The sequence below is a fragment of the Drosophila mojavensis genome, unplaced genomic scaffold (assembly GCF_018153725.1).
Source record: "Drosophila mojavensis isolate 15081-1352.22 unplaced genomic scaffold, ASM1815372v1 contig_36, whole genome shotgun sequence".
NCBI lineage: Eukaryota > Metazoa > Arthropoda > Insecta > Diptera > Drosophilidae > Drosophila > Drosophila mojavensis.
The window spans coordinates 7818103-7844131 of NW_025318858.1; the positions used below are offsets into that span (position 1 = coordinate 7818103).

Consider the following 26029-nt stretch of genomic DNA (forward strand, 5'->3'; position numbering starts at 1 on the left):
CATGATTTTCCAATCCAAATATATTTAGTTCACAAATTAGTTTCAAACAAAACGGCACACAAAAAAAAAACAAAACAAAAAAGCAGTCCTATTTCGATTATACAGATGTACTTAGATAATAAATACAAATATATTATAGGATCATGGCCACAGTATATGAGGAAAATGATATGGACAAAGAATTCGCCCATTTTTGGTCAAAAGTAAATTGTTATACCGTGATTAGATTTCCATACGATGAGAGATGCGAATTTGTGAGAAAGGCCAATAGTTGCGTAGTTGGCTCGAACTTCCTCCCATATATGCATTTAATGGCGTGTAACTTTAGATGTGTGAATCGCTTCGAAGAACATGTCTTTGTCAGCCTTTTTATGATTCTATCATTTGTACTACTGCTCTGCATGGGACTTGTGGCGCATATTTATTATTCTCCAGCATTGAAGGTTATCTCTCGAATGCTTCATTTGAACGACCATTTAGCGGGAGTCACGATAATGGCATTATGCCAAACTATACCGGATCTGTTACTTCAGATAACGATAGTTAATAATCGGGATTGCGTTTTCGCCAATTACGTTGCAAGCTCTATGTTCGAAGTGATGTTTACAGGAGGATTGGTCTGTTATCTAACACCATTTCAAATGCATTCTTTCAATACGGTGCGAGATCTGCTGTTTTTAATTTTTGGATTAGCGCTGTTTGAGTTACAGTTGTATACTAGCGGTGAATTAAGCTATTTTGAGGGTTTGGGAATGATATTGGTGTATGTCGTCTACTTGGTCATCAATGTGATTGACTTTTTCCTAATCAAGTATACTCTGAAAGGTAAGTAAACGGAACATATTTTGGTTTTATAATGAGCTGTGGTTCTTACCTTTCCAACCATTAATTCAGTGCTTAGACGTGAGTTACTTGAATTGAACGAAATGGCCGATTCACCTGAGCGTATTGAGAGAAAAAGGTACTTGATCAATGAAATTAATGAACTGGCTAAGGAAGAACGCGTAAAAATTTTAAAGCGACGTACAACTCGTACGAGGCAACAAAATTTCACGTTTATGACGCAACTTCCCAATGAACATGAACGGGTCGAAATTCAAAAATATCGTGCTTCTCGTTACTCGCGTATGAATCAGCATCTTTTCAGAGAGTTCTTGTCAGCTATCAAGCCGATCAATGCAGAAGATTGGAGCCATGCCAGTATGAGTCTTCGGGCCTTCTATTTAGTACGTGCTCCAATTGTAGTCGTATGTGCCATTTATATACCGCTAGTGAACTACGAGGAACCAAAGAATGGTTGGTCCAAGCTACTCAATTGCATTCAACTATTTCTCAATCCAGCTATAACAATCGTATTGGGGAAATCCTTAATTTTCAGAAATAGGGGCCAATTCTGGTATAGCGCCGTACCTGGGGATTGCATATATGGCGTATATTCTATGGTACTGACTGTCCCATTCGCCATATTTGTATTTTTTCACTCAGATACGAGAGCTCCACCTAAATATCATTGGATATTCTCGATCTTAAACTTGACTGGTTCCGTATTTATAATATTTCAGTGCGGCACCGAACTGTGTGTAATATTTGAAATGGTTGGACATATCTATGGAATTTCATCTCAGTTTATGAGTGTAACTGTAATAGCTATAGCCAATAGCCTAGGTAATCTAGCAACAATTATAGTAATGGCCCTGCATGGATATGAGAAAATGGCGTACGCAGCGACACTTGGCAGCCCGTTATTTATAATTTTGTTGCACTGTAGCGGTGTGATAACTTTGAAGAAAGCTTTGGGCCAAAATATTTCATTCCGTTCAATGTCTGGAGATTATGGTGGAATATTGTATATACTGTTCACAATGGGTTTATTTATGACGCTTATGTGGACTACCTTGCTGAACTTTAATGCGCGACGTTCGGTAGGGATTTTGTCGATGTCCGTCTTTGGTCTATTCATATTATATGCCACATTAATCAATAAGGAAATCATCAGTCCGTTCCAACATGATGCATTAGTCATCGATGCCTTTGGTAATCATGAGAGCACTTGATCATTTATTATGTAATAATTTAAATTTTTGTTTTCTACACAAATCTTATCTTATATCTTATATATATTTTATATATAAAAGAGAGTTGTGTAAATATGCTCCTCCACTTATAACTCGATATCTGCTGGACCAATTTTCATGGTTTTTGATTTGTTGGATTTGTCTCCGCTACGAGTAGGATAGTAGATCTTAAAAATACTGAACAAATTTGACGAATACTTGAAAAACGCAGCTTTTTTGGTAAAGTGACATTGCCATTAGTGGTCCCGCCACCAGAGCCATTGCGTTCCCTGATTTATGGCGAAACACTAGAATCACTCAAAGATACAATGCCTGTTTCCAAATGACTTCAATTGGGGCGGAAATTATTGGAGACGGATATAATCCGACATTTAAGGTAATTTACGTTAAAAATTTTATTTTCTATGATTGTAAAAAAAAAATAAATAAATAAAAAAATAAAAAAAATAAAATAAAATAATTTGGAATAATGTAGTTTGTCAGATTTCCGCAAAAAGTATTTGTAAATCTAACTATAACTATGGCTTTGAATTTAAAGATTCAAGGCTAGATTTGCCATCGCATTGGATCATTGCAACCTATTGAAGATGCACAGCACAAATTCTTGCAAATATTCTTCATGGGCAATATAGAAGAACAACTTGACCGGCGTCAAGAAATCAACACAGCTATGAAAAGAGCAATTCTCCAAGATTTGCAGCAAATGCTTCAAGACTGCTTTAGAGCGCATGCCAAGAGATGACAATAAAGTAGTAATCAGAGCAGATAAAAGACCAGCTGGAACACATGAACTCCTTGGATGTGCCTGGTTTACCACCGCACAATTTACCACTGAAGGTTGGCTCGGTAGTTATCATGCTTAGAAATTTAAACCAACCAAAAACTAAGAGAACTATGGATCAGAAGAAACTGCTGTCTGTCATTTAATAATTGTAAATATTAAGGTACATAAGCTATTAAACATATGTATTGAGCTAATACTACTTCACTATGAGTGTTTTTTCCCCTACATGTCTGTATATCTGTCCTACAGTCTGTCTCCTAAGAAAAGCAAGGGATGAAGAACTACAGAAGATTATTTATTTAAAGCTTGACTGCAACGACACCTCCCGCACCCTGGTGTTCGAGTGGGCAGCAGCTGCAGCATTTCTTTAGTCGCCCAGGCCTGGTAGAGGTCAGTCGTGTAATGCAGTAAAGTGTAGTGAAGAGGAAATACTTGAAGGAAATACCTAGAAGAAATATTGTACTTGAAGGAAATAACGTACGCCGCGTACTTAGAATTGGAGGACATACTTGAAGGAAATACTTAGCTAACCTTTGTAAGTTGCAAAATAAAGCAGCTTTTATTTAAATGTGTCAACAGGTTTCTAAAAATGATAATGTTCCTAAAACTGATACCTAGTTCTGTAATTGACACATTAAAGATATATAAATTGACCAAGCTGAATCTGTTCCTCCAAGTTAGAGCAGAGACTTGAAAGTATTATGAATTATTGGATAAAGAGAACATTACAGTTTATTTGCAAATTAAATGAAGTAGATTTAATTAGCTATAACATAATTTAATTCGTGGCGCGCTTTGACTGCTGCGCATGCTGTTGCATTCGCTTCTCAATTTCCGGCCTAAAGTGCCGAATGAGTCCTTGCACAGGCCAAGCAGCGCCATCGCCCAATGCACAAATTGTGTGTCCCTCAATCTGTTTGGATATCTCCCACAGCATGTCTATCTCAGAGGGCTGGGCATCGCCTTTGACAAAGCTAAAAAGAAAATGCCAAATATAATATATACTTGGTTGATTGTCAATATTAAGGTCTTACCGCGTCATAATCTTGTTCATCCAGCCAATGCCCTCACGACAGGGAGTGCACTGGCCACAACTCTCGTGCTTATAAAAGGAAATCAAGCGCGCAATCGCCTTAATTACATCCGTCGACTTGTCCATCACAATGATGGCCGCTGTGCCCAGTGATGTCTGCGCCGCAATCAAGCCATCGAAATCCATGATCACATCATCACAAACCTTACGTGGTATGATGGGCGTCGATGAGCCCCCAGGTATAACGCCCAGTAGGTTATCCCAACCACCAATGACACCGCCGCAGTGCCGTTCAATTAGCTCTTTAAGTGGTATAGACATCTCCTCCTCGACGGTGCAGGGCCGGTTCACATGACCAGAGATATTGAAGAGCTTAGTTCCTGAATTACGGGTACGTCCAAAGCTAGCAAACCAATTGCCACCGCGACGACAAATGGTGGGTGCCACTGCCACAGTCTCGACATTGGTCACCGTGGTGGGGCAGCCAAAGAGACCCACATCGGCGGGGAATGGCGGCTTCAATCGTGGCTTGCCCTGCTTACCCTCAAGCGATTCAATCAGTGCTGTCTCCTCGCCGCATATGTAAGCGCCTGCGCCGCGATGCATAAATACATCAAAGTTATAGCCACTGCCGCAAGCATTCTTGCCAATCAAACCAGCTTGATAGGCCTCGGCTATGGCCAACTGCATGTTAGAAGCCTCGTTGTAGAACTCGCCTCGTATGTAAATGTACGCAGCCTGTGCACCCATAGCGCGACCAGCAATTAGACATCCCTCGACCAGTTTGTGTGGATCGTGGCGCATAATCTCGCGATCCTTGCAAGTGCCTGGTTCGCCTGCAGACGAAAATTATATTAGAGTTTCGTTTCAACAATGCCTGTCAATATGTCTCGCCACTCACCCTCATCAGCATTTACAACTAGATATTTGGGGCGTCCATCGCCGGGCTTATTCATAAATGACCATTTCATGCCGCTGGGAAAGCCAGCTCCACCACGTCCTCTCAATCCGGAGGTCTTGATCTCATTGATAATCCAGTCAGGGCCCTTCAATACAATCTCCTTGGTCTTGTACCAATCGCCGCGCTTCTGTGCACCCTTCAACCTCCAATCATGACGACCATAAAGATTGGTGAAGATGCGATCCTCATCTGCCAAAGGGCCGAATTTGGTTTTTGTTTGTGGTGGCGGAGTGCCTGGTGGTGGTGCTTGAGTGCTCTGCAAGCGCAACTGTACTGCGCCCGGCAACGCAGCCACTGCAAAATAATGCAATTTATATAAATCAATAGTAGTTCATCAATGCGCAATTTTTTTTTTGTTTTGTTGTGCGCAGAAATTACATAATTTGTTTGGAACACAAATTTTGTAATATGCCAGCTGGCTCCGATTTAACTAGCATGCCTGCCAACTTAACGGGTTACCCAATTAAACATTTACACCACAGTTTAAGTCTACAACGTTGTGTATTTACCAAATTGTGGTTTTGTTAACAAATTATATCGCACAATTGCAGCCATTTTCGCTACGACACGACTGACAGCTGACAACTTGACATTTGGCCGCAGCGTTGCCACATCTCGGAGCTGCCACTTAAGAGTAAAAATTATCGATTAATGCACCTGAAGGGTTAGTTTGCAGCTGATCCCCACTATTATTTTCTTTGTTTATTTTGCAAAAATGGCTCAAGTACCAATCAGTAATAATAATACTGATGGTACCAAAACAGAAACCTTAGAAGAAACTGATAGCGCTACACAACAAGCGGAGTCTGCCCAAAGTGCACCCACATTGCTGCTGCGTCTTGAGCATCCGAGAGATGAACGCCGGGTAGTCTTCCACGATGGTGTCATCGACAATGAGCATATGAATCGGATGAAATCCAAATGTAAGTAAGAAACAAGACTCGGGCATACTTTATGTAATAGTTTATGTGCTCTATATAAACAGGCTGTTGCATATATCGTAAACCCTTGGCTTTTGGCGAAAGCTCGTCGGACGATGACGACGAATGTGAACATTGTTTTGGTCATCCCGAGAAGCGCAAGAAAAATAGGAAACCACCTACTGATGAGTCATGCGCTGTTATTAGAAGCCCAGATCAGCCATCGACATCTGCTGAAGCCGAAACGGAACCAAAACCAGAAGCATCAAAACCTATCACTGAAGAGATTCCCGCACCAGTGCCAGATTTCGAGACGACAGTGAAGCCTTCCTTGTAGACCACGATACCAAAAACTTGGCAACAACAAATCCACAACAATAATTCAATTAAGTACATTTAACATTTTAACAACCACGAAAAAATCTGCATATGCATACACTCTATCATTAAAAGCTAACACCAAAATGAGCAGTTTATATAATAGATAAAATGCATATGAACGAAATTTTGTTGATGGCTCACAACTGGGACAGCACAGGTACACAAAGGAACAGAACAGTTGGCTCAGTTTTTGGGCTTCAGCAGAAACGATTCGCTGACATTAAGAGGGATATTGTGTGCCTTGGCCTGGGCACGCGAACGCCAAACCTAATTTAACGAAGTAAATCATTAAATGCGATTGTAGATTTTTCATATTTACCTTAATTGTATAATCGTCGCTGGTGGTCACCAACATCTGAGAGTCTTTCGGGTTGAATGCCACACTGTTGACCACATCTGTGTGCTTAAACTTGGCCAAGCTAATTCCGTAATAGCGATCCCATAGATAGGCATGCTGATCCTCAGCACCGCTGGCCACATATTCCTCGCACACATCGAGGAATATGAAAAAGCATTCTGTACTGGGCGTATAAGCTTTGTGCGCACGCAACATATTGCCCACACGCTTCAGTGTCATCAAATCGATCACATGTATATCGATCTCCTGGGCGATTGGCGGCGGCTCTAGCGGATTCGTTATATTATAGTTTTTCGGCCAGGGTCGCGTATTTACATACAAATATCGATGATCGGGACTGAGTGCCATGCCTATAATATGACCGTGCAGATCAATTACTTTGTCTACCTGATCGAATCGGTCCCTAACGGACTCGTAGTCCCACCAATCGGGATCGTTGCGCGGTGCCTGTTGCTGCTGCTGTTCGGCAGCTCGCTTGGCTGCGATGCGCTCTTTCAGGGTCGGCCCGGGATCCAGTTTCTTGGGAAAGAAGACGTTGCGTATGCGCTTGAATCCAATTTGATGGGGCGTAAAGGTTTTCGAGCCAGTCGAAAAGATTAGGTACTTGGGCACACTGTTCTCCATTTCATCGTATTCATCTGGCATTTCCGAGCACGACTCGTACTCCTCCTCCTCATGGTCAGTGTCTAAACCACTGGAAGATGCTGCTCGTCTATACTCCTCCAAATAGTGAATGGTAGCATCTGAAGTGTGTCCAGGACGTGCACGAGATCTGCGCATCTGACTGTGCTCACTTATGTCAGGCAAATAATTATCTTCGGGCGTAGCACTGCGTGTGCGTCGCAAGCTGAACGGATTGCCACTGGCTAGTGAGGAGGAGGCAGATGTGGAGGGCTCATCAATAGACGAAGTAGCAGTAGCAGCAGCCACCTGCTCTGGCTGTGCCAGCGGATCGTTCGTGTCATCCAGCCATGGACACCTGGCCACCATAATGGCGCGCACGGAGCTGGCATTCCGATTGTAGAACTTATACAGCTGACTCATGATTGGCACATGCTCTGAGTCGATCTCCTGATTGGCTTTGTTCAACCACAGCACCGAGGTGCTCACCAAATGTGCAAGCCAATGCAGATCACCCGACAGCAGATACTGATCACTGAACCAGGTGCCGAATATATCGTATGGCCTATTCACGACTCGACAGCGCAAATGAGATTCCGTGGCACCTAAATAGAAGACAGCTATCTCACCAGAAGTGCTCTGTGGCGAGCCGAAATGCACACCCGATACCAAGAGCAAGGTGTCGCTCTGATTGAACTGCGAATATTGGGTATATTTCCAGCTAAATTGCTTCATATTGTGCGCATACTTTTCTATATATATTGGAAAGAGTGTGAGAGGGTGTGCGTCAGTGACCTTCATTTAGCTTACCTCAGCATAATTCAATTGCCTCACCTGTGCATGGATGCTGGGCATTCCATATGATCACATACCCGTCCTTAGAGCAGGTGGCGAACATTTCGCCATTGTGCGCAAAGCTTACATGTAGGACCTGGTGGGTGTGGCCGTGATTGAATTCCACGCTCGGCTCTAGACGCTGGGCCTGCACAAAGGGAATCTCTGTGCTCAGACGTTGGTATTCACTGCGCCAACTGGTGGCGCCGGGCTTAAGCGGTATGCTAGGCGAGGCTCGGAAATGTTGCTGAAACTTCTGGCGCCACAATAAGTCGTCATTCGAAATTGAATTCCAGCGACGGCAGGCTAAACCCGCCTGCATTATATCCTGTACACTGAGGCGCATAAATATCTCCAGCAGAGCTGGTTCGGGCAGTGCCCACCAGCCAAAGTCATTCGCATCATTTTCTTCGTCCGCCTCAACAGCAACAGCAGCAGTAGCAGCTGTGTTTGCACTAGTGCCCAATCGTGCCTTTTTGAAGGTCAGTTCCATTTGATTGTCGAAAAAAAATATTTAGCCGTAGCCTAGATTCGTATAGCTTCCAATTGCTGGGGCTCCCCAATAATAACTGCAGCAGTTAAAACGTAATAACTGCTTTTATATTTGTTGTTATTTTTTACGTTATTTTTGTTGGTTGTTGTTGGTAAATTCGAACTTAACGCTATTGAAATTGAAAATAACTTTCTCCGTTGTTTTTTATTTTTTTTGTGTTTTTGTTTCTTGTTTTTGTTGTTGCAGAGCGAAGAGAAACAGCTGTCAAGAGCAAACGCTCGTCTCTAGGAACAGCTGTCAACCAGCAATGCTCTCATCTCTGAATATGACAGCTGCTTTTGTTTGTTATCGAAATCGAAATATTTAAATCATCATAAACAATAACAACTGTTTGCCAAACAAAATACCAGCAATGTTTCGCTTGCAATGCGTAAGGAGGTGCATAATTCAATTGCGTGTTGTGTTTATTCAAATTATTATAAGAAATATTGTTTTATTTTAGCGTGTTGCATATGGTGCGCAACTATTGCCTGAACTCACAAAAGAACACTGTGGTTATTGCGGCTGCTGTGCGCACGCCCAATTCCTTGGAATGTGGCGATAAAGAAGATCAATTGGCCGGCATGGTGATCGATGAGCTGGTGAAACGCACATCAGCGCCGCGGGATGAATTCAAGAAGCTAATCATTTGCACTTCCAGTGAAATTATGAACAACGATTCATTGAGCAGCGTCGCCAAAGCTCTGGGTCTAAAAAGCTGTCAGGCGCATACCATAAAAAACGCGGCGTGCTCCGTCAGTGGACTGGAAATGTCGCTAGAGTGCTTGCAGCAGGACGAAGCTGGTTGGATCATATTAGGCGATACGCGTGCAAACATCAAACACGAAGAAAAAGATGATATACTACACAGCGAATTGTTGACAACTGCTAACAATTGGTTTAGAAAAGCTCGAGATAAAGTAAAAAAGGAGTCACTATCGACTGTATGTCCAGGCGCTGCTGCTGTTGCCTTAACTACGGCCAAAACGGCAGAGCGCCTGCAACTGCAGCCGTTGGCAATTGTGCGCGAATTCTTCATGGAACAAGACAACGAGCACGCTATCTTCCGCTTGGCCGGTAGTCAGCCAATACAGCTAACGGATGTCCATAGCTGGGAACTGGTTATCAACGAGGAGCTGAAGAAGCAGCTGGGCACGCTAGTGGAGCTGGATGTGAACGAAGTGCGAACGCATGATTCTCGGCAAATAACCGCCAGCCACTTATTGACTCACACAGTTCATGCTCTGCCGGCTGGCAGTCTTAGCTGCGTCATCATGGAAGCCAGCGACGGACGATGTGTGCTAATGGTGCTCGAGAAAATGTAAATATATCTAATTCCATTTCGAAATCCAATTGTGATTGAATGTATATATTTCATTTTTAGCATACCTGCACCCAATCTACCGGAGAGCTTGCCTCAACTAACGCTCTACACAAAGGAACCATGCCCGCTTTGTGATGATCTAGTCAAGAAACTAGAGCAGAACTTTGCGGGCGAATTCGAGCTGAAGAAAGTGTTTATCGATCGCAAAGAGAACGTGCGATATTTGCGACTATTTCGCTATGACATACCCGTGCTATTTCTAAATGGACAATTTCTTTGCATGCACAGCCTCAATGAGCCGGTGCTGCGCGAAAGACTGAACGCCCTGAAGGCCATAGGCGTTAAGCAAAAGAAGAAAGCATAGTATAAAAAGGACGCACGCAGTTGATTATTTATGTTATTGATTCGTATATATATTTTTGATAAATCAAATTGCAAGTGTAACTTAAAAAAGTTCACCCATTGGCTTAATAGTTATTTCGTGTATCTGCAAAAGCTCAATTAATTAATATCGAATGAGAAACCTATGTGCGAATTCACTCACCTGGACGTGCTGAGGTGTTCTTAGTGCATAGAGAACCGCATCGGCTATATTTGAGGGATCTAGTCTAGCCATATCCTTAACATAGAAATGTATTTCCTCGGGAAATATATTCGTATTGACTGCGCCCGGGCAAATCCCCGTCACACGTACTTTGCTCTTGTGCAGCTGAAATTCCTGACGATATGTTTCCGTCAGAGCTGTGATGGCAAACTTTGTGGCTGGATAGATGTTGAACGATGGCAATACATCAATGAAATTTAACACCTGCTGACCCGCAATGCTGTTGATGATCACCACATGTCCTTCTACATCGCGCTTCAGCATGTTGTTGAAGGCTGCCCGCGTACACCAAATAACGCCCATGACATTTGTATTGATGACCTCTTGCAGCTTTTTCGTATTGCCCGGCGCCACAAGCTCCGTTTCGCGAGTTATGCCCGCATTGTTTAAGAGTACATCCGCACCTTCCAGCTCACGTTCGATCCAGTCGAATGTGCTCAGCACCTGCTCCTCCTTGGATATGTCGCAGTATCGTGGTATAAAGTTTTTCTGCAAATCTCTAGGTAAACTCTCCTTAAGCTCCTTCAATTTCGCCTCGCGTCTAGCCAGCCCGACGACACGCAAACCAGCGCCAATCATAGCACGAGCACAGGCAGCTCCAATGCCGCCACTGGCACCGGTAACAACAGCCAGCTTGTTATGCCAACGCTCCATGATGCAATGAAAGCGAATCGCCGATGTTAGCTTTGTGTGTTGCTCATGCTACACTTGGGGAGCTTCATTTGGCTTCTGGCTTCTGTCACTCCCTTGTAGGTTAATCCCTTTAGGGGACTTGTAAAAACACAAATTGACAAAATTGAATGCTAAGTTTCTTTATTTGTTTGGTCTACTTGCATGCTAATAATTTTTCATTACATTCTCAATAATAAAGTATGACTATGGTTTTTTTTTCTAATATTCTATAGTCTCTATAAAGCGTTCTGCTTACAAATGCTCCGATTATATATAACTATATATTTGTGATTACTATTGATAACATATAAATATATACTATAAGTACTTAAACGAATTTTAAATATGTTGCCACGCATATTTGTTCTTAATGATGAACTAACTACATACATATTGTGTACTTATATATTAAGGACATTTTAATTATTTACATTGTATCTTAACACAATTATATGTATATATATTTAACAAGTATTTCAGTCTATGATCGCTTCAATTGTACTTTTTCATATTTGAATAATATTTCGCTTATCTTCTCTCTAGCCTCCAAATTAAGATCCGGATCAAGCTTATCCAAGCATTGGCCAACATATTTGCTATAGTAATACGAACGCGACTCTTCGCTTTTATTAAGTTGACTGACTAGTGGGTTCGTAGGCAATTTATTCACATTCACATTGTTCGGTGCGCTTTGGGGCACAGTATTCTCCGATTCATCTGCCAACTCATTATTTTTCCTGCGTTTTGTTTGCGGTGAGCCTGGTGGCGACTGATGTAGTTCATCCACATTGGCATGCGATTGCTTACAATCATTTTCCTGAGGTTCTTGATTTGAAACTTCCATTTCCGATTCGCCATTGGAATCGGATAAGCTGGTCGTTGTATCGAACACCTACAAATATATGTTCTTATTAGAAGTAGTTACAAATATAAGCTATGTCAATTTAATACCGAATGTTCGTTATTGTTAAACGCATTTACCGCTATTTGAGGCAAGCGCGTGCCAATCAAAAAGCTCATCTTCGAGCTATATTTCCAGCCGCCGCTAATCTCATCGCCATCCGAGGTGCCACCGTTATTTTTTATCTTAACGGACTTCACTTCCGCTTGGAAATATGTACGTAGATTGTTCCATTTCTTGAAACAATCATCTAAAAATAAACAGAATAATATGATTGAATAAATACAAATTCAAATTCAATCTTAAATATTTAACTTCGTTACTTCTTGTAAACGGTGTCCTTGGATTTAGAGCGTTATTTATCTTGTCTGCAGCAAGTTCCCAAAATAATGCTTTCTTATGCTTCTTCTTAAAATCGGGTACAGAACTATTCCAAACATAGGAATTGCTTTTAACCAAATCAATTAAATAGTTGACTTCTCCTTCGCGCCAGTTGACCATTCTTTGCCCTAAAATATTTAAAACAGAATACAGTGTGCTAAAATGTATACATAAAAATTCACTTAAGAATCCCACACAATTAAAATACCGCAAGCAGATGCGTACTCCAATTGGGAAATTTTTTAAATCAAAAAACTTGCGAGTTTTAAATCTAAATTTTTCTGATTATTAGATCTTACCCCGATGAAATCTGAAAAATATTAAATTCTAAATAAGTTTATATTAAAAAGTGAGGGCTTAGCACTGCTTACGGCTTCGGACGATTTTGTGTTTGTTGGTTGTGCTCCCACTGCAATTCCATTTTTTCTACAATATTAATATCAGCCATCTCATTTTGCTCAATTTTCACAAGTCCAATATCAATATTGCCAGCAAGCGGTTGTTTTATATTGTACGACACTTTGTTGTCCTCCATTTCTTCCTAGTCGCAAATTCTCAATTCCTCGTTCAAAGTTTTACAGAACCGAATATATTTACTGCTTAATCTAATATATAACATCAGGAAGCCAGTTCCTGTTGTATTCCTTCTACTCCGTTATCAAGCAAAAATAAAAATAATAGAGACACCAAAGCCATAACTTTCAGTTTTCAATAACTAAAAATTAAATATACAAGGTTCTGGCTACACAAATAATTTTACTTTGACTGCCGGGGATGCCAACTTGTTTGAGTATCATATGAGCAACAGCTGCTGTACTTTAAAATAAATTTTTATACAAATATTTTTATGAATTAATATATAATAATATATTTATATAACCTGAAGTATTGTGGCAAAGTAAATTTAAACAAATAGAGCTAATATTTTAATCATTTAATCGTGTATGTAAATATACACTTTTGCATTTTAGATATATCGTTTTAATATCCTATCGACTTACCACCTCGAATTACTTATCCATCTACAAAACTCCAAAGCTGAACGCAGGTGTTTCAATTTGTGAAGAATTACTGCATAAAACGAAAACTTAACTAAAAACATAACAAAGGCTAAAAACGCAACAACAAAATGGCACAAATGGATTTAGAGTTGAAGAAGGTAAGTTAAATGCAACAAAACAACTGCCGGTAGACAGCGCGTGGTGCACCCAAAAAAAAAATACACTCATTCGTGCCCTAACCCAACCCCAACCCCTTTAATAGGCCTTTACGGAAATGCAAATAAATAAATTGGAAACGACGAAAAAAATAAGCATGATTGACATGAAATGCGACATGGTGAAGACGGGCAAACAAAAGTATTCGCTAACAGAGAAAAGCACCAGCAATCTAACAGATGACACCAGGTGAGTTAGTTCTTAGGGACTTGGTATCTGGGAGCTGAGTATCTAAACTAATATAAAATACAATTCAACAGGGTCTACATGTCGGTGGGTCGCATGTTTCTGTTAACTGATTTGGATAGTATGCGCAATGAGCTGAAAGCCAAGCAGGATAAATGTGATAAAGCCATCGAACTGCTCGAAAAGAAAAAGGAATTTCTGCAAAAGTCACTCAAGGATCAGGAGGACGGACTACGTGAACTGGTGCAGCAGCGCAAGGAAGCGGATGTATTAGCTAAATAAGAAACACAAACACACTCACAGTTTCAATTGTCACAGTCGTCGATCTACCATGTGTTATTTATTTACAATATAATGGTCAAAATTAAAGTTAGCATAACTAACAAATTCATTGCCCAAATTTCGTTCATGTTCCGGTCGAAATTCACATTTGTGCAAAGGCAAACAGGCGAGCAGCCAAGGCTCAACTACTTCACCGGAACAGAAAACCACTTTGGACGCACTGTTGCGCTGTAAACTAAGTATTATCCGTGACATCTTAGTCATGCACTCCTCGGACAGAAATGGTGGATCAGCAATGATTAAATCGTAGCATTTGTGATACTCGACCAAGTAGTCCGCGGAAACTTCATTGAAATCATAATGTACAAAATCAGTTCCATAGGCAGCGAAACGTTGGTCATACTCAAAAATGTTAACTGAAAGAGAAGTTCACGTATACACAATCAGCTATTTATAAAATCCGCCTATCTTTACCTTGTTCATGAACATCCTTTACGGTTGCGTAAAGCGATGGACAGGATAATAAAGCTATGCGAAAATCCGATGCATTATGTTCCTCAACAATTTTAGCTACTGCACCGCCAATATCTTGTTTTGTTTTCTCACTGTACCAAAATTGACTAAGTTGCTGTAAGAATTGACGATTTCAATTTAAGCACACAAAACATTTGCATAATCCCTTTACCCAATCTTCCTCGAAATGTGCATCCTTTCCTGTTTTGTTTATCATGCGCTGCTCCTCCTCATGCTCACGCTGTGTTCGTTCTGCCAGGAACTCATTAAGTATAGCTAATGTATCTGCTGGTAATGTTATGTTATCATTGTCCATAGTTAGATTTATTAAATCTTAAATCCATAAATAATAATAACAAATAAATTTGTTAGCTGTTTAGCAATGTGCTTAAGCAGTATGTACACACTGATAAAGGCAAGAAATTAAATGTACCACTGTATATTTATCGATACGCTTGAGCGTCTGCTTAGTATTTATCGATAGTTCATTTAATCGCAAGTCTATGTCGACACATTTATTTTATTTAATTTAATTTCGTATAGTTAAAGAACGCTGTGCGTTAGCTGCTTTTTGCGGGTAAGTTTGCATTGAGCATTCAACAACAGCTTCTAATTGAGAAATAAGTGAAAAGAGTGCGTCTATCAAGTTTCGTAAGTAATTTTACAACTGCAGTAGCGTTCGCGGTAGTTTCATTAGTGTTTGTGGGAAAGGGGTTCCAAATTAAAAAAAGTGCGCCTGGTGCAATGGTTAATAACCCAATTTTCCCATAATGTACACACGCTGCGGTATATATGGGTTGCTTATTTATTTATGTGCTGCAGAGAATGTGCTGGTCGCTGATCTGCCTGTTTGCATTAGTTTAGCTTTGCTTTGCTTTACCGGCTGTTGCTACGTGTTGCCCACATTAAAAAAAAAAAATAGGAAGTCGCTAATTTGGGGCTTTGTTTTCAACGCCTTTATTTCGGTGTCCATTTGGCAACAAGTGCACTTTGGAATAACTTTTCAGTTCTGCTGTATCATTTGATGCTCATATCAAAGTTTAGAAAGAGTTCAACTAAAGTCAATCAACGCAATAAAATGTCACACACTCATACAGACACACACACGCATTGAAGCGCGCACCTTGTTCCCCAATTCGGCTGTACGTGTGTGTGCTTCAGTGTATGTCACTGACATGTTCCTCGTGGTGCCAACATGTGACGTCATATATTTATGCATATTTACATAGATTTCATCGCATTCCACTTGACTTAACAACCAATTATAATATTGATACCAAATTTCAGTTTTCAATTGACCTCAGTCCCAAAAAGTGCTGCATATTAAATGAATAATTATCTAGCACTTAACTTGACCTAGTTTCCTGCCCCTGTCCATTATTGTATTATTAAGAAAGGACATCGTTTACTAAAATCAATATTTGTACTCGACCCATCAATGTGAATATCAAATTATTGGCCCTTAATGACCAGCTGGTGTCAATAACGTTTCAAACCACCTGCATAATATTATCAATATTGTTGGCATAGCCAAAAAAGGCTAGTTTGTTTTTAGCTAAATGTTCATTGAAAAGTAGCTTGCATTTGTGTGTGTAAGCCTAGTATCAGTAGTATCAGCTGTGCGATCACAACACAAGCTAAAAGAGCTAATTTATATTCTGAATGATGTTTTCCCAGACTAAAGTCGCTTTTGCAAGGTAATTAAATAACTAAATTCAACTTTGCCTTGACAGGCAGTAAACCTTTTGTTATTTTTTGTTTGTTGTTGACTGTGTTGAAAAAAGAAAGTGGGAGAAAGATTAAAAAAAAATAGATACGCTGAAGATATCTTGTAACTATTTTGAGCTCTTAAAGTTAAACATCATTTAGGTATTCAAATTAAAGGGAATTGCTTCTAGTGTTTATTTCAAATATAAAAAATAATAAAATAATAATTTGAATAGATGATGTTTGTTCAAATTTAAGGCAAAACAGACAAAAAAAGCCAAATGAAGTCAACACTGTTCATAATTTCAACATTTTTCCGCCAGTTTTCAGTTACGTTTCCTGCCCACGTTACGCCGTCGCACATTTATATGCACTCTCACTGTGTCAGCTCCTCTAACTCTGCCCTCTATCTCTCTTTCTGCTTTAACGCCCCCTCTCTGAGTGTTGTTCGTCTGCCACCTGTTTAGCCTCTGCTTACACACACACACACATACATGTGTGCGTGAGTTTAGTAATTTCGACGTGTATTTCGTAACAACATGCACGTTGCGGTTACTCTCTTGTCAGTGGTTTGGGGATCGACTCAGTCCGCTTTGTTAGTCGCTGAAGTTTACCTGGTTCGTTCGCTCATATCGTAAACTCGAATAATAGTTTTTTCTTCTTTTTTTTTAAATTTCACTTAAAGATTAATTTAATTGCTGTGCGGCATTAAAGTCATCCATTAAAACGATTTAACTGTTTTCATACGCTATAAGAAATATTCAAATAGAAATTGAAGCAAGGGTTCATATGTATATGTATATATACACACACACACACTATATACTGAAGTCAAGTTACATTTGTTGTTTCAATTGGCATGTTATTGTTGTTACTGTTTTGCCATTCCTGCACACGAGTTGTCTGCCTTTTGCCACAGAGCCAAACACTAACGCCTCTGTGGCAACGCTCAACACGCCTTGGACATTAAGTGTTTATGTGTTTGTGCTTAACTTTCCATTCAACTGGTTTTTTGTTGAATTTTGGCTTTACGACACACAATACTTTTGTCTATGTAATTTCCAATTAAAAGCGCGTACCATTAATACATAAAGCAAAACAATGCCGAAAAATGAAGAACAGTTTAGTTGGATCAGACAAAACTTATATACACTGCAATTAAATTTGATCATTAACTATCTCGGACATTTACTAAACTGTACAGTTAATTATTTTTTAAATAATTGAAAATACTCTGATTTCCTTTTTTTTTTTTTTTTTTTGGATACCTCATTTTTGGACTAGACTAAGCCCGAAAACGGTAATTAAAATTTATAAAGAATACAATTTGTAAAAGAATACAAATTTATAATTTTCTTTTGTTTAACTTATTTTTATAATAGAAAAAAATAGAAATCGGGCTTACTTTCAAGATTTATTATGTCATTCCCATTCCCATGCAAATTCAAAATTCTCTTGCTGCCTGACACATATTTCACCCTATATTTATTGAGCCAACCTCGCAGTATCAACTAAATATTCGCTATTTATCATGACACTGCAATACATGCGATATGTAATGGCGTTTAAATAAAAAATGATAAATACCTACATACATATGTATATAACTCAGCAAAATACTTCAAAAGTCAACTTTCCAATACAATAAATATTATTTATAACTTTTTTGTCATTCATGAACTTCCTGAGTTATACCAATTAATTTGTACTGCAAATACACTTATTATACCTACATATTTATATATGTATCAGTTTTGTGGCCTGGGGCGCACACATAACGTTTATCAGCGCGGCGATTAGCGAGACATTGATAAGCAGCGCACTGTTTGCCTTAATACCGAATGATAAGGTCTGCTTCTAATGGTCTTCATTTAATACTTTTACATTTGCAGACAGAACTCTAGCAAACGGAACAGAACACCACGGAGCAGAACACTTACTACAGGCATAATGAGTGCGACAACCGAGCAACAGAAACAGACGAGCTTTGACAGCGCTCAGGGTGATGGACAGCCCAGTTCGTCAGCCTCATCCTCATCACAGCCACAAGGACAACAGGAGCAACAGCAACCGCAAACATCACAAAATGCACCGGCAAAGCTATTGCAGCATTTTCAAACAAATCGCATCGACTCGGCGCTGTGGGCGCTGCGTCTGCTTGTCATCTTCTTTACCGTTAGCTATGTGTTGCCCATATTCACGTGAGTGTATATGTATATACCCAAAAAAAATCCTATATGTAATTAATGATATCTTGATTATATCTAGTCTTCATGTAACAGAGATTTGCTCTAAGGCATTTAATTTTATGAGGAGCGCATAGAAAGACGATTTATAGCAGAGCGAGGCAATGTAAGATTCAGACATGCAAGGATTAACAGTAATTCAAAGGCGAAATTGAACAAGTGATAGATAAAGATAAAATAGAAGCAAAACTGATTAACTAGATATTAAGTGTTGTAAGAGATATTCGAAAGAGTGGGGGGGTAAATAACCAACAGAATCAACACTCAAAAAGAAAATCATAATATAGAAACGTAGTTGAAACAAGAAATTTAAGCTTAATCTCAGAGTTCTATTCTCCTATATATAGGAAACTCTAGCATAAGCTTAAATCCACTTATATATAACCTTATGTTTTTCTCTAAATACTAATTTTTTACTCTCTCTTATATCTCCATTAACAGCTCACAACAGAGCTCTTTCAACAAGGTTCTGCTAGCAAATGCAGCCATATCGGCGCTGCGTTTGCATCAGCGTGTGCCCGCCTTCTCGTTCAGCCGCGAATTCTTGGCTCGTTTATTTGCCGAAGACTCGTGTCATTATATGATGTACTCGTTGATTTTCTTTAGCATTCGTCCCACTCTGCTGGTGCTCATACCCATTGCGCTCTACTCAGTGCTGCATGCGGCCAGCTACTCGCTCAAATTACTGGATGTGAGTATATATGGTTATATTATGTGAGCATTTCATATATAATGTTTTTGCCTTTCAGCTGATTGGTCAGAATTCTTGGTGGGGCGCACGTTTCATTATCTCAATTGTGGAATTCCAGGCAGCCAATATACTAAAGGCTACCGCATTCTGCGAGATTTTCATTATGCCTTATGCCATTGTGTTAACTTTTATGTGAGTTGATTAATGCATATATTATATGTATATATATATTTGGATCGAACTTTGAGGCAAAAAGCTGCAATCAGTTAATGCATCAGCATTATATTTTTATACAATTTTAATTCAAATTCAATGCGCGTATAATTTGATTCAAAGCTTCATGTATGCGTGTATACATACTTATTTGTATATTTTCTTTTATATTTAGCTAATATCTCTTCTTGTTTTTCTAACAGGGCTCACGCTGGTTTGATGACTCCAATCATCTACTATCATTATCTGGTCATGCGTTATAGCTCGCGCCGTAATCCCTATCCCCGCACTGCCTTTGCCGAGCTACGCATTACCTTTGAGGCGCTGGCAGCTCGTTCCCCACCCGTAATTGGCAAGATCATTCGTGGCGGTATTGGATTCGTCAGTCGCCTGGCTCCACAGCCGCAGCCAGCGCCTGCGCAGTAGAGCCCAGAACATAAATAACAACAATCAAAGAGACAAGCAAACAGCAACAATACATCATAAGCTACCTAAGTCTGCTTTAAACACACACATACAGAGAGATACCCACAGATGCACACACACACACACCCATATACAATTACACACACACACACACACACACTGCTTCAGAGAGTGTAGGTTCCATCCATATTCATTTCGTTTGTTTTTATCTATCTACCAAATTCGCGATGAACAATTTGTTCAATATAAAAATTTATAGTTTATTTTAGACTTTTACATTTTGTCAAAATTTTACAATTTGGCAAAATTATTAACTGTTGTTTTATCTACTTTATTACTATGTTGTTGTAATTATTCATGTGCATCGTATCGTATTATTAACATTAGTTCAAATTTTTAAATATGATTTACGAGTTTGCTTTATATATATATATATATATATATATATATATATATATATATATGTATATAAATATACATATTTTTTAATATTTCTTAAGATATCAAGTGAAGATCAAGCAAGTAGAAAATTCAATAATAATAAAAGAAGGAGAATGTTCACCATTGAAAATTTGGGTTTAATGTGTTAAAATTTATTGAAATATATAATTATGCATTCATAAATTATAGTTTGATAACAGCTGTGTGTGTGTGTGTGTGACTGTGAAGGTGTTAGGAAACTTTTATATAAAATGTTTAGTTAGCATATATATATTCTAAAATTATGAAACCAAGATCTTGGAAAATCTTAAGAGATATTCAATAGAATGTATATTGACTAAAATTGAATTAAAAACAGAATCTAAATCTATGGATAAAGCAGTGCAGTTTTAAAATATCACAAACTTTCGTGTAAGTTGGATAATTATTGTTTTTTGGCTTTAATTTTAAATAAATTATCAAGTTTTTACTTGCTGACTCTGCGTGGAAGATTAAATTTAAAAGGAATATTATTATTTAAAACTATGCCAGAAAGTATGCAACATTTTTTCACATACTTCAAAGATTGGAACCATTTTACCCATTGGAAGGCAATCAACATTTTTAATAAAGCCAATAATTATGTAAGTTGATATATATTTAATATTTTCTTTATGTTTTACATTCGTTTGTTTGACATCAAATTGACAAGACTAGAAGATACCCCTTATAAATAGCTTAACGCTAGACTGAGATTTTTAATACTAAAAAAAAAAAAAAGTATTGGGCATATTGGACAACCTGCTCAAATTATGTAAGCACATAAGCTAAGCCATACTAACAAAAAGTTGCTTAGCTACGACTAATAAACACTCTGTAATGCACTAACATCGAAGGGCTAGGGGAAATTTAATGAATAAATAAATAAAAATGTGGGGAAAACTAATAAAAATTGTGTCACAAGAGCTATGAACGGTATCAGGTATGCCGAGCCAAACTATAAAGACTTGAATAAACTTATTGGATAAATGAAAATTGTGTGGAAAATACTGATGAAAGCGAATAGATACATCAAATCCGTAAAGATGTTGAAAATTTTTGCAGAAAACTTTAAACTGTTTTTCCGTACACATGTGAAGCAATGTGAAATGAAAAAGGAAAAATTGAGTATCAATGAATTTCTTTTTATTGCAAATGGGCGTAGGCTTAGGCGTAGGTTTGCTTTCCTTTCCTTTTTTTGAAGTCTCGTACGTAAATTAACCAATTTGTGTGCATGTGTGCGTATGTGTGTGTGTGTGCTATTTCAACCACCAGCCAGCATATATCTCTAACAAAGTGCGAGAGACATGGGCTCCACTTGCGGGAGCTTCACCAAATGTATTTTGCTTCCGATTTTTTTCCAGCAAGTTCAATGAACTTTCACGAGTGCTTTTCTTGTGCTACGCCAAAAAAACAAATAACGAAAAGAAGAAAAACCAAGAAGTTTTCATGCAGGTTGAGCGGCGGGTGGAGCGGCGCACACACAAGACTCACTTTCGTTTGTGGTGAGTGTGCAGGGAAATTTTCGCTTTATGAGAGTGCAGGGGGGGGGAGGAGTTGGGACAGACTGGTGGTCTGTCTTCAATGTGTCCATTCAAAAAGTGAGACAGGCAATGCTTCCCCTTTTGCCTAGCTCCAGTCTCGGCAGCCCCCCCTCAACTAGTTCATTTAGCTGGCGCTGACGCTTTCATGGGGTTCTTGAACTTTCCCTTTTTGGCCACAGATTCGCAGCGTTTGTTTTTCTTATTCGGCATTTAACGAAAGCAAAGCACACCAATTCGACACCCAAGAATTTTCCAATATAGATTGTATTACGCTGAAATGATTTTTGGTTTTGGTAGTTTGTATTTTGTTGATCGCTTTTCAAGTTTTTGATGTGTTTTCTTTTTGGGAATGTTTTTAAAATTTATTTTTGTATTTCCTTTTCTTATTTGCTTCGTATTGATTTGTGGCTTCCCTTGTCTAATTGATAGATTCTGAAATATTTTCCGTATAATGACCTAATGAGGCTTTTAAAGTTTTATAATTATAAGCAGATGTGAGCTATAAAGAGAAAGGAACTTTGGTAATTAAGCTTTCAAACTTTGCTCAAAAAACATATTTAAAAAAAATAAATGTAAAAAATAATAAAATAAATATGAATGACTCCTTAAATATATAATATATGATAAACAGGAATTGATTAAAATTATTAAATTTAAATAAAAATGACTATTTTTTAAATAAATGTAAAAATGCAGCTTAAAAATATATAATAATGCAAAAATATATAAAAATATATAAAATTTTTAAATATTTTTAAAAATAATAAAACAACATATTTTAAATTCTTGAAAATAAAAAAAAATTTTGTAAGAATAAAAATTTAATTAAACAAGTAAAGACTTAATAATTATATGGGTAAATTACAAAGAAAAAGCAGTAAAATTAGTGATATATATAGTTATGTTAACTTGGTCATTGACAGTCCATAAAAGTCTGATATTCTAACTGCAGAGTTTGGTATGTGATATTGGTAAATATATATTTTTATTTCGTTGAGTTAACTTGGTAAATAGTTTATATATTAAGGATACTGGATACCCTGCAATAATTCCATTATAATGCATTACAATCGCATCAGATCAAATGATATAAAAATGACATTATCAAAGCACATCAAATGAATAAAGTCAGATAATATAATGTGGGTCAAGCTAAGCCATGCAACAGAAATCAAATTGGACAAGTACTTTTTTTTACTATTATCAGAGGAGGAGGTGGATGGAGCAGCAAATGGTGTCTGACAGGCAGTGCCACACCACCGTGGGACCAGCACTACAGTGAGTGCTGATTATGCATTTCCACCCTCAACACAGGCGCCAGAGGCAAACAAGCCTACGAGTGACATCATGACATAAGCTCGCCCCACAACTTGAAAACAGTTGCATTTGTTGTTGAAAAAAGAAAAAAAATTAATAGCAACAACAATAAGAACAACAAAAACTATATAACATAAAATTAAATTAGATACAGAAAGTAAAAGCCTAAGCCCCAAGCCCTCTTTGGGGTTGTCCGTTCCTCGACCGCCGTTCGCCGTTCGTCGTTGGCTCTAGAAGCTCGCGCTCGCAACGCCAGCCAAAAGGTCTTTGAACTCTACGGCCTGTAAATAGGTCATACAAGAAATTTTTGTGTGTGTGCTTCGAGTTCTTCCCAAAATTTTCCCTGGAGTGCCCAATTTTCGTGGTGGGTGGCGTCGCCAGAGCCCGCTCGTGTCTCTTTTCCAAATCAAAATCAATTTCAATTGCGTTGCGTAGTCGCTTGGAGTTTGCGCATTTTCAACAGCTGATTTCAACAGATGAAGCTAACTGCGAGAGTGTGAGCGGGAGCGGTGCGTGTGAGAGCGGCAGAGAGGGGAACATTTCGAGTGCATTTTATGCGCAAGTTTGGATTAGACTAGGCAGTTGAGTAGGGAAATTTTGTTCGTGGATGTGAGTGAGATATGAACAATGAGTAAATGGGATATTTTTGTTGTAAAATGTTTTACAATAATTGAAAATACAAATATTTAAAATATATTATGTATAGTTATGTAATAGTTATATACAATTATTAATTTGTATGTAATTGTTACATAAGGAAAATATAAGTTATTTAAAAACTATAAAGAAGAAAATTTAATAACAATAAAGTTTTGACTAAGATCAGGCGCCTCAAAAAAAGTGTTAGTGTTCTTTCAAATATAATAATACCAATTCAATGCAGTTCCTATTTTAAAATATTAGGTTTATTTCTTTGGAGATTACTAAATCTAAAACTTTTTAAATTTTGGTGACTACTTAGATTCTAGAAAGAATTATTTTTGCAAATTTTTGCATATTCCTTGATTAAAAGTTAGCGTTTTCTCTTTGTATTAATTAAACGTTAAAATGTATAATCCTACTACTACTAAATATAAATATTACAAAAATCTCTTCTTCATAAATAAATAATATAAAAAAGTAACACCCAATTTACAAAATTAGTATTCCTAAAATCATTTAATATACTGTAACATTACTCAACGCATAAAGCCTTAAACTAAAATCACTCAGCTGCAAGAGAAGAATTACCCACAAAAATAAACCGACAGTCAAGGCATTAGTAATTTCCCTCAAAAACTAAACGCCAAAAAAATTTCCCTACGCACGCGACTTACACTCAAATGCGTTGCACTCAAATGAGATAAAACGCTCAACGTTAATTTCCCAGAGATTGGACATTTTGTGGGATGACATAACCGAACATTTTTGTTGCTTTTCGGCTTAAGCGTATGAGCAAGAGAGCGAGCGTATGTATGTGTGAGTGTGTGTGTATGCGTTTGTGCGTGCCGTCGTCTGTTTGTTATACACAAGTGCAGCTCTCTGTGTGGGCCAGTGACCTCAAGTACCGGTATCCATAGTATTAGATAAGTTCGTGGGCATGTACGGGGCATTTTCGTGTTCCTCTTTGCTCTTGTGTTTGTTTTTTCTTCTGTACTGTGCTATGCTCTTTATTGATTTCAGTATTTCTACCCGCAGCTCCGCTTCTTTTGTAGCTCAACTATAATTTTGGACGGTGTGGGGTACGGGGGCGTACACAACAATAATTTGTTGGGGCGATCGTGTTTTGGGGAAGCTTTTTACATGCCATATTATGGATGTGGGATCACATTAATTTTTGGAGGCGGACGAGTGGAGCATTGTTGTGATTGGGCGAAGTAATTCACTTAGATATCATTCTCGAAATGTTTATTTACGTCAATTGATCCAAAAGTACGCGTTGAAGTTTGGAGTAATTTGAGTTTGTTTGGAGCAAAGCAGAGGAAATGAAGGGTAATTTATGGAGTTGTGTTAAATGAGATAAACTTGGCAGAGGAGAATCGAGGTCTGTTTATGCTGGATATAAGAAATTGATAATGTTAGAAGTATAACATGAAGGCATTTCATTTGACAAGCAACTAAAAATTAGTTGTTTAGAACATTGTTAGAGGGCATATATAATGAAAAGAGAATTTTGTGGTATGTGTTAAAGAATCTTTTAAATTAAAAAATTTTAAAATAAAGAATTATGTTCAATATTTAACAGCAGGTGAAGCTAGTTAATAATTACTAAAAATGGGAAACATAGGCTATGTCACAATCATCTAACAATGAGTAATTTAAAAGTCTAGTCTATTAGACTGATTTGATGATTTTCATGGATGATAATATATATTGCACTTGACTTATAGTTTAATTAAAGTCATTGGACTTGGTTATACAACTTTGGATCGAAATAGAGCTATATAACTCAAAAGCCATTACTTAAACTAAAAATAAGCAGACACTTCGAGTGAAATAGGAGATAATGATATCTTATGAAATGTTTCAAAAGCGTTCGCAAAATCATTTGATGACGACTTTTATTTGACGAACAGCTCAAAATTATAAATAACAAAATATTAAAGTTTAACTAACAGTTAAGCAATTTCTTATATATACATGTATTTATATTCTTTCTAAATTTAATAAACAGTTAAACGTATAAAATATATCAACTTTTATATGTAGCTCACAGTTAAATAATTTGTTAGCCTATCAAATCCTTCAACTCCCACTCAAACAAATTATTGTCTTAGCTTCCGTAAAGCCATTAAATGTTTTGCCTTATGCCGGCCGGCCGGCCGGTATGTTGCTGGGGTAGTGCTCCCCAAATTAAAAGCAAACAAA

The 26029-nt window shown here is 38.1% G+C and overlaps 10 protein-coding genes across 15 annotated transcripts; 5 read left to right on the forward strand and 5 right to left on the reverse strand.

Moving 5' to 3' along the window:
• The first annotated feature begins 42 nt into the window (after positions 1-42).
• LOC26527325 (mitochondrial sodium/calcium exchanger protein) lies at positions 43-2249 on the forward strand. Of its 2 annotated transcripts, XM_032728499.2 has the most exons (4): positions 44-330; positions 436-825; positions 895-2034; positions 2136-2249. In XM_032728499.2, exons 1-4 carry the CDS (start codon positions 144-146, stop codon positions 2165-2167), a joined length of 1749 nt encoding a protein of 582 aa, XP_032584390.2. In that variant the 5' UTR covers positions 44-143; the 3' UTR covers positions 2168-2249. The 2 variants fall into 2 exon arrangements, with proteins under 2 accessions (XP_032584389.2, XP_032584390.2); XM_032728498.2 differs by having other exon boundaries at positions 43-825.
• A 1316-nt stretch (positions 2250-3565) lies between these two features.
• On the reverse strand, positions 3566-5448 carry LOC6576302 (NADH dehydrogenase [ubiquinone] flavoprotein 1, mitochondrial). Its single transcript, XM_002002257.4, has 4 exons — positions 5363-5448; positions 4794-5147; positions 3894-4728; positions 3566-3833 (listed from the first exon to the last, which is right to left on the reverse strand). The coding sequence occupies exons 1-4, from the start codon at positions 5406-5408 to the stop codon at positions 3638-3640; spliced, it is 1431 nt and encodes a 476-aa protein (XP_002002293.1). The 5' UTR covers positions 5409-5448; the 3' UTR covers positions 3566-3637.
• A 15-nt stretch (positions 5449-5463) lies between these two features.
• LOC6576303 (E3 ubiquitin-protein ligase PPP1R11) lies at positions 5464-6278 on the forward strand. Its single transcript, XM_002002258.4, has 2 exons — positions 5464-5776; positions 5839-6278. Exons 1-2 carry the CDS (start codon positions 5569-5571, stop codon positions 6108-6110), a joined length of 480 nt encoding a protein of 159 aa, XP_002002294.1. The 5' UTR covers positions 5464-5568; the 3' UTR covers positions 6111-6278.
• Positions 6142-8639, reverse strand: LOC6576304 (F-box/WD repeat-containing protein 5). The gene is made up of 3 exons (XM_002002259.4): positions 7968-8639; positions 6474-7885; positions 6142-6421 (listed from the first exon to the last, which is right to left on the reverse strand). Exons 1-3 carry the CDS (start codon positions 8458-8460, stop codon positions 6338-6340), a joined length of 1989 nt encoding a protein of 662 aa, XP_002002295.1. The 5' UTR covers positions 8461-8639; the 3' UTR covers positions 6142-6337.
• Positions 8640-8729: 90 nt separating this feature from the next.
• On the forward strand, positions 8730-10281 carry LOC6576305. Its single transcript, XM_002002260.4, has 3 exons — positions 8730-8898; positions 8963-9820; positions 9884-10281. Exons 1-3 carry the CDS (start codon positions 8873-8875, stop codon positions 10185-10187), a joined length of 1188 nt encoding a protein of 395 aa, XP_002002296.2. The 5' UTR covers positions 8730-8872; the 3' UTR covers positions 10188-10281.
• Positions 10212-11128, reverse strand: LOC6576306 (farnesol dehydrogenase). The gene is made up of 2 exons (XM_002002261.4): positions 10368-11128; positions 10212-10310 (listed from the first exon to the last, which is right to left on the reverse strand). The coding sequence occupies exons 1-2, from the start codon at positions 11079-11081 to the stop codon at positions 10269-10271; spliced, it is 756 nt and encodes a 251-aa protein (XP_002002297.1). The 5' UTR covers positions 11082-11128; the 3' UTR covers positions 10212-10268.
• A 95-nt stretch (positions 11129-11223) lies between these two features.
• Positions 11224-13209, reverse strand: LOC26527520. Of its 2 annotated transcripts, XM_015165097.3 has the most exons (5): positions 12753-13197; positions 12681-12691; positions 12324-12509; positions 12051-12250; positions 11224-11991 (listed from the first exon to the last, which is right to left on the reverse strand). In XM_015165097.3, the coding sequence occupies exons 1-5, from the start codon at positions 12914-12916 to the stop codon at positions 11581-11583; spliced, it is 972 nt and encodes a 323-aa protein (XP_015020583.1). In that variant the 5' UTR covers positions 12917-13197; the 3' UTR covers positions 11224-11580. The 2 variants fall into 2 exon arrangements, with proteins under 2 accessions (XP_015020583.1, XP_043864589.1); XM_044008654.1 differs by lacking the exon at positions 11224-11991 and having other exon boundaries at positions 12159-12250; positions 12316-12509; positions 12753-13209.
• Positions 13210-13376: 167 nt separating this feature from the next.
• On the forward strand, positions 13377-14175 carry LOC6576307 (prefoldin subunit 1). The gene is made up of 3 exons (XM_002002262.4): positions 13377-13540; positions 13645-13787; positions 13859-14175. Exons 1-3 carry the CDS (start codon positions 13511-13513, stop codon positions 14064-14066), a joined length of 381 nt encoding a protein of 126 aa, XP_002002298.1. The 5' UTR covers positions 13377-13510; the 3' UTR covers positions 14067-14175.
• LOC6576308 (protein-lysine N-methyltransferase CG9154) lies at positions 14082-14996 on the reverse strand. The gene is made up of 3 exons (XM_002002263.4): positions 14752-14996; positions 14541-14694; positions 14082-14482 (listed from the first exon to the last, which is right to left on the reverse strand). Exons 1-3 carry the CDS (start codon positions 14893-14895, stop codon positions 14121-14123), a joined length of 660 nt encoding a protein of 219 aa, XP_002002299.1. The 5' UTR covers positions 14896-14996; the 3' UTR covers positions 14082-14120.
• Positions 14997-15056: 60 nt separating this feature from the next.
• On the forward strand, positions 15057-20673 carry LOC6576309 (Krueppel homolog 2). 4 transcript variants are annotated; one of them, XM_015165101.3, is made up of 5 exons: positions 15057-15156; positions 18179-18487; positions 18974-19223; positions 19282-19415; positions 19640-20673. In XM_015165101.3, exons 2-5 carry the CDS (start codon positions 18237-18239, stop codon positions 19860-19862), a joined length of 858 nt encoding a protein of 285 aa, XP_015020587.1. In that variant the 5' UTR covers positions 15057-15156; positions 18179-18236; the 3' UTR covers positions 19863-20673. The 4 variants fall into 4 exon arrangements, with proteins under 4 accessions (XP_015020587.1, XP_032584391.1, XP_015020584.1 ...); XM_032728500.2 differs by lacking the exon at positions 15057-15156 and adding an exon at positions 15284-15365; XM_015165098.3 differs by lacking the exon at positions 15057-15156 and adding an exon at positions 16227-16276.
• The last annotated feature ends 5356 nt before the right edge of the window (positions 20674-26029 follow it).

Coding starts and splice junctions, on each gene's coding strand:
- LOC26527325 (XM_032728498.2), top strand. CDS start 144: ATGGCCACAGTATATGAGGAAAATGATATGGACAAAGAATTCGCCCAT. Junction 826..894: donor AATCAAGTATACTCTGAAAG/GTAAGTAAACGG, acceptor CCATTAATTCAG/TGCTTAGACGTGAGTTACTT. Junction 2,035..2,135: donor ATTAGTCATCGATGCCTTTG/GTAATCATGAGA, acceptor TATATATAAAAG/AGAGTTGTGTAAATATGCTC.
- LOC6576305 (XM_002002260.4), top strand. CDS start 8,873: ATGTTTCGCTTGCAATGCGTAAGGAG. Junction 8,899..8,962: donor CGCTTGCAATGCGTAAGGAG/GTGCATAATTCA, acceptor GTTTTATTTTAG/CGTGTTGCATATGGTGCGCA. Junction 9,821..9,883: donor CTAATGGTGCTCGAGAAAAT/GTAAATATATCT, acceptor TTTCATTTTTAG/CATACCTGCACCCAATCTAC.
- LOC6576303 (XM_002002258.4), top strand. CDS start 5,569: ATGGCTCAAGTACCAATCAGTAATAATAATACTGATGGTACCAAAACA. Junction 5,777..5,838: donor GAATCGGATGAAATCCAAAT/GTAAGTAAGAAA, acceptor CTATATAAACAG/GCTGTTGCATATATCGTAAA.
- LOC6576304 (XM_002002259.4), bottom strand. CDS start 8,460: ATGGAACTGACCTTCAAAAAGGCACGATTGGGCACTAGTGCAAACACA. Junction 7,886..7,967: donor TGCCCAGCATCCATGCACAG/GTGAGGCAATTG, acceptor CAATATATATAG/AAAAGTATGCGCACAATATG. Junction 6,422..6,473: donor GCGACGATTATACAATTAAG/GTAAATATGAAA, acceptor TCGTTAAATTAG/GTTTGGCGTTCGCGTGCCCA.
- LOC26527520 (XM_015165097.3), bottom strand. CDS start 12,916: ATGGAGGACAACAAAGTGTCGTACAATATAAAACAACCGCTTGCTGGC. Junction 12,251..12,323: donor AAGGACACCGTTTACAAGAA/GTAACGAAGTTA, acceptor GTTTATTTTTAG/ATGATTGTTTCAAGAAATGG. Junction 11,992..12,050: donor TTAACAATAACGAACATTCG/GTATTAAATTGA, acceptor ATATATTTGTAG/GTGTTCGATACAACGACCAG.
- LOC6576306 (XM_002002261.4), bottom strand. CDS start 11,081: ATGGAGCGTTGGCATAACAAGCTGGCTGTTGTTACCGGTGCCAGTGGC. Junction 10,311..10,367: donor GAACACCTCAGCACGTCCAG/GTGAGTGAATTC, acceptor GAGCTTTTGCAG/ATACACGAAATAACTATTAA.
- LOC6576302 (XM_002002257.4), bottom strand. CDS start 5,408: ATGGCTGCAATTGTGCGATATAATTTGTTAACAAAACCACAATTTG. Junction 5,148..5,362: donor GTTAACAAAACCACAATTTG/GTAAATACACAA, acceptor ATTATTTTGCAG/TGGCTGCGTTGCCGGGCGCA. Junction 4,729..4,793: donor AGTTGTAAATGCTGATGAGG/GTGAGTGGCGAG, acceptor TTTCGTCTGCAG/GCGAACCAGGCACTTGCAAG.
- LOC6576307 (XM_002002262.4), top strand. CDS start 13,511: ATGGCACAAATGGATTTAGAGTTGAAGAAG. Junction 13,541..13,644: donor TGGATTTAGAGTTGAAGAAG/GTAAGTTAAATG, acceptor CCCCTTTAATAG/GCCTTTACGGAAATGCAAAT. Junction 13,788..13,858: donor AATCTAACAGATGACACCAG/GTGAGTTAGTTC, acceptor ACAATTCAACAG/GGTCTACATGTCGGTGGGTC.
- LOC6576308 (XM_002002263.4), bottom strand. CDS start 14,895: ATGGACAATGATAACATAACATTACCAGCAGATACATTAGCTATACTT. Junction 14,695..14,751: donor CACATTTCGAGGAAGATTGG/GTAAAGGGATTA, acceptor CAATTCTTACAG/CAACTTAGTCAATTTTGGTA. Junction 14,483..14,540: donor AAAGGATGTTCATGAACAAG/GTAAAGATAGGC, acceptor CTTCTCTTTCAG/TTAACATTTTTGAGTATGAC.
- LOC6576309 (XM_015165098.3), top strand. CDS start 16,242: ATGATGTTTTCCCAGACTAAAGTCGCTTTTGCAAG. Junction 18,488..18,973: donor TATGTGTTGCCCATATTCAC/GTGAGTGTATAT, acceptor CTCCATTAACAG/CTCACAACAGAGCTCTTTCA. Junction 19,416..19,639: donor GCCATTGTGTTAACTTTTAT/GTGAGTTGATTA, acceptor TTTTTCTAACAG/GGCTCACGCTGGTTTGATGA.